At 42.0% G+C, this 7228-nt stretch overlaps 1 protein-coding gene across 3 annotated transcripts in view; it reads left to right on the top strand.

Annotated features, from left to right (window-relative positions):
- The first annotated feature begins 4857 nt into the window (after positions 1 to 4857).
- The window catches only part of LOC148142429 (procathepsin L-like), a 40630-nt gene continuing 38259 nt past the window's right edge, over positions 4858 to 7228 (top strand). For all 3 annotated transcript variants that reach the window (XR_015752026.1, XM_087976551.1, XM_087976550.1), the window contains exon 1: positions 4858 to 5157. Coding sequence is in view for 2 of the 3 variants with exons in the window: in XM_087976551.1 (XP_087832677.1) it covers positions 5048 to 5157 (110 nt within the window). In the remaining variant the exon portion in view is untranslated. The remainder of the gene's footprint in view (positions 5158 to 7228) is intronic.

The following is a 7228-nucleotide window of genomic DNA, read 5'->3' as shown; positions in this document are numbered from 1 at the left end:
TACTGTTGTCACAGGCAATGCTTTCCATGCTGTTACTTCACTCTGAGGAAAGATACGACCTCGGACATTTGTCCTGTGTCTGTCACCCTTGAATTTAAAGCTACTACCCATCTTGAGAGCCATCAGAAACAGAGGGAAAGGCTCTCACTATCTACCCCAACTAAATCTCTGATTATCTTGTCTATCCCTATTAAGTCACCTCTCAACCTTCTTCCCTCTAACAGTGTCACATCCCTCACACGATCTTCCCTCCATACCAGGCAACATCCAAATAAAATGCATGTGGGAATGCTTGAGAGTGGGCATTTCGGTAGGAAAGGTAGAAGTTTAGTATACGAGTGAATACGCTTGTCAGCTTAACATTCAAGTTGTCTTCATATTTCGGGAAGCATACGCAACGTTAGCATTCATTTGGAGATGGCTAGAATAGAACATAGACCTTCAAACAGGAGAGGCCTTTTGGCTCTCATTGTGCAGAACTGTTGAGCGAACCTGAAGCTTATCTGTCGTTTAATATTTCATTTTCATCCACATGTTTTTCTCTTTTCAGCTAAATGACCTATAAGTTAGCGAGTCTACTGTTTCACAGGCAGTGCTTTCCATGCCGCTACTTCACTCTGAGGAAAGAAACTACATCTAACATTTGTCCTGTATCTATTCCCCTTCAATTTAAAGCTCCATCCCATCTTGCGAGCCATCAGAATCAGAGGGATAAGGCTCTCACTGTCCACAATAACTAAATCTCTCCTTATATTGTATATCCTTATTAAGTCACCTCTCAAACGCCTTCCCCTTAACAGTGTATAATGCGATTACCAGAACTGCACTCAATACTCCTTGTGGGGCCATACCAGATTATTGTACAGTTGCAGCATAACCTCTTGGCACCGAAACACTATCCCTCTTCCACCAAAAGCTAACTCACCAACCCTATCCATCTGGATGGTAACTTTCGGGGATCTATGTACAGGCACAACGACATCTCTCTGCTTATCTCCAACACAAAGACTCTTCCGATTAGCCCAGTATTCTTTATTCCTCTTGCTCCTTTTAATGTGAATCACCTCACACATTTCCATGCTCAACTCCATTTTCCACCTGTCGGAACAGCTCTGCAACTTATTTATGCGCCTGTGAAAGCTATAACATCCTTCAGTACTATTCACAACTCCACCGACCATAGCGTATTCGCAAAATTACTAACACTTTCCTTTATGCCCGCATTCTGAGTCATTCATAAAAAATGAAAACAGCATTGGGCTCAAAACTGATCCTTGATGTAAGGTACAAGACTTGTAACGGAACTGTAGGATGAACAATTTTCATCAACTACCAGCCACTGTCTTTTTTCAGCGAGTCAACCCAACCGCATAATCATCCGAAATCCCATGCCTCCGTATTTTGTGCAACAGCCTACCGTGGAGAAACATATTAAACATTATGATGAAATCCATATACACCTTACCAACCACTTTACTGTCATTCTCCTGTTTTGTCCCCATCTCAAAGTATTCAATAAGGTTTGTGTGGCACGAACTAACTTTCATGAAATCGTGTTGACTCTCCCAATCAACTTATTCAGCTGTAGTTGATTAGAAATATAACCTTTCAATCTCAACATTTTTTTTCTAACACTTTACCCAGAACCGTAGTCGGGCTCACTAATGTGTAATTACCTAGCCTGTCTCTGCTCTCCTTCTTGAAGAAGGGGACAACATCTGCCATCCTCCAATATTCTGGCACTGTTCCTCCAGGCAATGATAAATATAAGAGCAGGGGTTCACTTCTGAGGCTCTCTGAGCCAAGGTCTGACGGCATTGGAAATATTGTGAGCATTTTTGTGTCTCTATCTAAGGAAAGATATGTTGAGCTTGTAGGGCGTTCCCAAGAGATTCACAGGAATAATCACAAGAACGAAGGGCTTGTCATATAACAAGGGATTAGAGTATCTGGGACTGTGCACAATTGCGTACATAAGGATGATAGATTCAAAGTTTGTGCGAAGATTTGTAGCTCGGGTGCTCGTTGTTGTGGTTCTGTCTGCCTGTTTTTCCTGTTATAGGACAAACAGGAAGACAGCTAGCAATCCGCATACATGAACATCAACTAGCCACGAAACGACACGACCAGCTATCCTTAGTAGCCACACAAGCAGACAACAAGCAACATGAATTCGACTGGGACAACACTACTATCGTAGGGCAAGCCAGACAGAGAACCGCCAGGGAATTCCTAGAGGCATGGCATTCATCCACAAACTCCATCAACAAACACATCGACCTGGACCCAATATACCAACCACTACAGCGGACAGCTGAAACTGACAACCGGAAGCAGCAGGGACAGACCACGATAAACACCGGAGGAAACATCAAAGAAGCGATTCGCAGGAGGCTCCCAAGCACTGATGATGTCGCCTAGCCAGGGGACGAAACGTTTGCAGCAAAAACTTCCAGATCGGAGAACAGAACCACAACAAGGATGATAGAGAATATCATTGGAAGTTACAGAAAACTGAGAGACATGTATAACGTTGGCATGATGAATAGTTTTCGGCGAGTTGGCGAGATGAACATTAGAATGCACAGCCTCAGAATGAAGGGACGTCATTTTAGAACAGAGAGAGTAGGATTTTTTGCTGGAAGAGTGTGGTAAATCTCTGGAACCCATTTCCGCCGAAGGCTGTTGATGGAACGGCATTGAGTGGAGTGAAGACAAAAGTAGATTGGTCTATGGTTCGCAACGCCATCAAGGGTAAAGGGATGGAGTCAGGACATCAGGGTCGAGACGCTCTCAGCAATGATTGAATGGTGCAGCAGACCTGATGGGCTGAATGACCTACTTATGTTCCTATAGCTTACGGACTTGTGGTCTAATGCGATAGTGAGGCAAAACACACGTGCCCACTTGCAAATATAATTTAAGAAGTCACCCTACTGGGAACCTTTCTTTAAAATGTAACCTTGCCCCTTACAGTTCGGGCGAGTCATTGTTCCAATTCCAGCTTTGGACGAAGGTCATCTTTTTAAAAAATTCTCTACGCAGTAGTTTACAAACAAACAGAGAATGATTAGAGAAAATAACCACCTCGCAGTTTCCGTGCTGCGAGGAAATCCCCATTACGAGTTTTCAGAAGGCCAACTGTTAATTTCATTTTATATCTGTCTTCGGCTGAAATCTGCTGTCCAGTGATACATGAAAGTAATAGCAGAGCTAGGCAGCTCTGAAAAGTCACTGTCTGGTTCGTCAGATGTGCACGGTCTGAGTTAAACATAAGGATGTGGCAATGAGCTTAAATCACTGCAGTCTATATCATGTAGGGAAACCCGCAATGTTGTTCGGCAGTGTAATCCATGGTCTTGACTGAGCAACACGAAATGATCCTTTATTTTTCACCTCTCATATGGCCCCTGCTCCCTCTTTTGTTTTAAAGTAACTTGCTTTGAGCTTCTTTGGAGGTTTGGAATTCTAAGGAAGAATCACCCGTTGTGAAACTTTAACTCTGATGCTGTGATATTTGCTGAAAGTTTTCAGCAATGTCTGTTTATATACTGATATTCTTTTGCCAACTTAATAAACCAATGCAAAAAATTATAAAGCAGTGATACTCTTCCGAAAAAAACCGAGGAAATCAAATCTAACATTGACAAGCGTCTCAAAGCTGCAGCACTGACAATCATAAATTCTCTCGCGCTCCATCTTTGATTACCCAGAACCCTCAGGTGGTACCTTGAAAATTGTGGCTCCTGCAGTCCATCTCTTTCAGTTTGGAATATGGATTCAAACCCCACTTCTATAAGCGATGGACTTTCAGTTCAATCAGTTATAAGACTATTTATGAAATTATTTCTCCAATGCGAGTCTCATTTGTGGTGATCATAAAAGGAATCAATTCCTCTCGTGTAAGTTTCCAGACATGTAGTCTGAATATTGGTCAGTTTCAGGGGTCAATTTAAGGGTTCAGTTGAAAGCCAACCTTGTTTTCAATTGGTAATTATAATGTCAACGCTTACAAGACTATGGATGAAATGTTAGAAAATGGAATCAGAATAGCTAGGCGGTTGTTGTTATTTTTTACTGGCATTTTGGAAACGGCAAAAATTGGTTGTCTAACCGATAGTGCCACTAAAATTGGAAGATTATTTTGGGAAACATGGAAAGTTGTTTACTGGTCATTATGAACTTGGTCTGTCCTCATGATTAAGGCATGGCGATGTCACGCTGCCCCTGGTAACACCATCCTTATCCACAGGGGGATCTAATTGAAGGTTGATGCAGGGTAGAAGGAGATTTATTCCCCTTTTTGTTCCATAAAAAAAATGTTTGATGCTGACAGTTAGGTGACACTTCGATCAATCTCCCCTTTGCAATGCTGACGATCCTCCTTCATCAGCAGTGGTTTTTGAGATGGCGTGGTGGCTCAGTGGTTAGCAAGGTATCTCCAAGCGTCAGTGATCCCTATTCGTTTACAGCCACAGGAGTTTTCATGTTCTGCCTGCATTGGCATGGTTTCTTCTTGGTGCTTCGCTTTCCTTCCACATTCCAAAAATTTGCAGGTTCAGTAAATCGGCTATGCTAAATTGGCAATAGAGTTTAGCGATGTGTCAGTTAATTGCATTAGTCAGGGATAAAGTTATGTGTGGTAGGGGAATTGGTTTGGGTGAGCTACTCTTCAAAGCGTAGTTGTGGATTTGCTGGTCCAAAGGGCCTGTTTCCACATTCTGCGAGTGCAATCATTTGTGGAAAATAAAAATGTTAACAGAAAAAGAGGACGTATCATATGATCACTTTGGAACACAGTGTTCTTTTAAAGCTTGCGATGTTGGAAAATTCTTAAGCACTCCTCCAAATGATTTGCACTAACTGATTTGAGCATACTTAAAAAGCAGATAACACCAGTTTATAGAAATCTAATCTGTCAGACGTTAACCTGATGTTGTGTGATTTTTAACTTGGTCCACCCCAGTTCAATACCAACTCCTCCACATCAACATTTGAAATCATTCATAAGATGATTTGTCCTATTTGTTAATCAGAGAATTGAAGGATGGATTTATATTGGAAGCTGTGTCGATATAAAGTCGCACCACTGACACAAATTCAGAACGCAACTAGTTTGAGGGACAGCTGTACTTCGATGGACAAGAACACTCAAAGGTGAGTTTACTCATGCAAGGTATTATTTTCCTTTTGGACTTCAGTGATGGGTCGACAGATGGACTAGGACAGATTAGGAATAGAATATGATGTTTCATATGAAACATGGGATCGTGTCTTTCAGATTTGTGATTTGAAGTGTATCCAGCCACGATAGAGAGAGTTGTGAGGCATCCTCAACCGAACTATCCCCGATTCGTTGAGGGGCTTTTCTGATTTTTGCCTCAGTCTGCTCTGTCATTTTCCCTGATCTGGGAGGTGATGGAGTTCCAAATCCTCCCATTCCTGCTCTGTACTAACTGACAGTGGTTAACAGGTCGCAAAACTGGACATATTCTTACTGCACAGATTTAACCTGGGAAGTTTCAATCTGGATATTTCAACATACGTAGCCTAATCATTTCATGTCGATATTTTCCTTGATAGTTGTCTATTTTTAACGATAGTAACTATTATCTACTTTTTGACAAATTTCCAGTTTTGAATCTTTATTTTAAAGGTAGATTTGTTTGGATCAGTGTGGATATTTATGTCTCAGGGATGTTACGTCTCAGGTTGAATCAGCTTCAGCTGTGTTCAGGTGCAGCAATATGAGATGTTCTGGGATACGGTGCTCATTCAGTGAGGGAGTACAGGAGGAAAGAGTTCTATTTAATGTCACGGTAACCAACATTTGAAGGTCCCGTGAATATCGGGTCTCAGTCCGTTTGTTATTTCCTGAATACTCATTCGCAGGATTTAGGACTTATTGATTTGGTTGATGCTTATTGTCCTTTCCTCTTTTAAACCTGAGGAAGTGGCGATGAACTTGTTAAATGCACTATGCTATTAGGAAGTGTAATGCAGGTTTTGAACTCAGTGACACTGAAGGAGCAATGTTTATTTCCAAGTTAGGTTGTTGTGTGCTTTAGACGTGAATTGCAACTAGTGGTATCCATCTACACCTCCTGCCCATGTCCTTCTAAGTTGAAGTAGGTGTCCAGTTTGGAATGTGTTGTATCAGGATCTCAGGCAAATTTCTGCAGTGCGTTTTGTAGACAGTACATGTTGCTGGTGCTGAGTATCGGTGGTGGAAGGCATGCATATTTGTGGAAATGTTGCCAACTAAGTCGGCTGCTTTTGCATGAATGGTCGCAAATTGTCAAATATCCGTGGATTCTCCAAACGTGTTACGGGGCACAAACCATAACATGGATTTCACTGTACAGATGCAGCCAGATCTACGTTTTTCCTGCAACTTCTGATTCTTTTTTAATTTAGAGATTAGATGTTCTACAGTGTGGAAACAAGCCCTACGGCCCATCAAGCCAACACCAACCCTCCAAAGTGCAACCCTAAATTTATCCTTTCACCCAACACTTTCGGGTATTTAGCATGGCCAATTCACCTAAACTGCACATCTTAGGACTGTGGGACGAAACCGAAGAACCCGGAGGAAACCCACGGAGACACGGCGAGAATGTGCAAACTCCGCACAGGCACTTACCCGAGGCGGGAATGTCAAGCCGGACACCTAGTGCTGTGAGGTATCCACTGTGCCATTGTGCCGCTGAGTGGATTTGGAACTGCACCTGTCTGAACAAGTGGGGAATGATCCGTCATTGAGGCTCACTTGTCCCTATTATATGATGGACAGGCTTTGGGGACACAGGGGGTGAAATTCATAGTTGTAACATGACCAATCTCTGCCCTGCTCTTACAGCGACAGTATTTATGCGTTTTTATTGAATGAGGATTTGTAAATTGAAATATCCCATGATGTATAAGTTAGAGAAGCCCTTGATTAAAGGTAGAAAACAAAACAACAATTATTCCTTCAGCAGTATAAGCATTCTGAATATATGAAGGTATTGTATAATGAGAGTGCCTCTGCACTAATAATGATTACTGTTCCTTTTCAAAGCTTATTCACATTCATTATCTCAGCGGTGACATCCGCTCGCTGCAAGTCATATGAATATATAGGTTCTCGTGGCATTCAGTTGCCCTGAGTGAATGCATTGATAAGTTTTCGGGTTGTGAAAAAACAACTTTGACTTTCTAAAGGTGAGCTTGACTGAACTGGAGTCGC

The sequence above is a fragment of the Chiloscyllium plagiosum genome, unplaced genomic scaffold (genome assembly GCF_037043375.1).
Source record: "Chiloscyllium plagiosum isolate Xiang-an unplaced genomic scaffold, Cpla_swu_hap1 HiC_scaffold_29, whole genome shotgun sequence".
In the NCBI taxonomy this organism is placed as follows: Eukaryota; Metazoa; Chordata; class Chondrichthyes; order Orectolobiformes; family Hemiscylliidae; genus Chiloscyllium; species Chiloscyllium plagiosum.
This window is presented reverse-complemented; position numbering and strand designations above follow the sequence as displayed.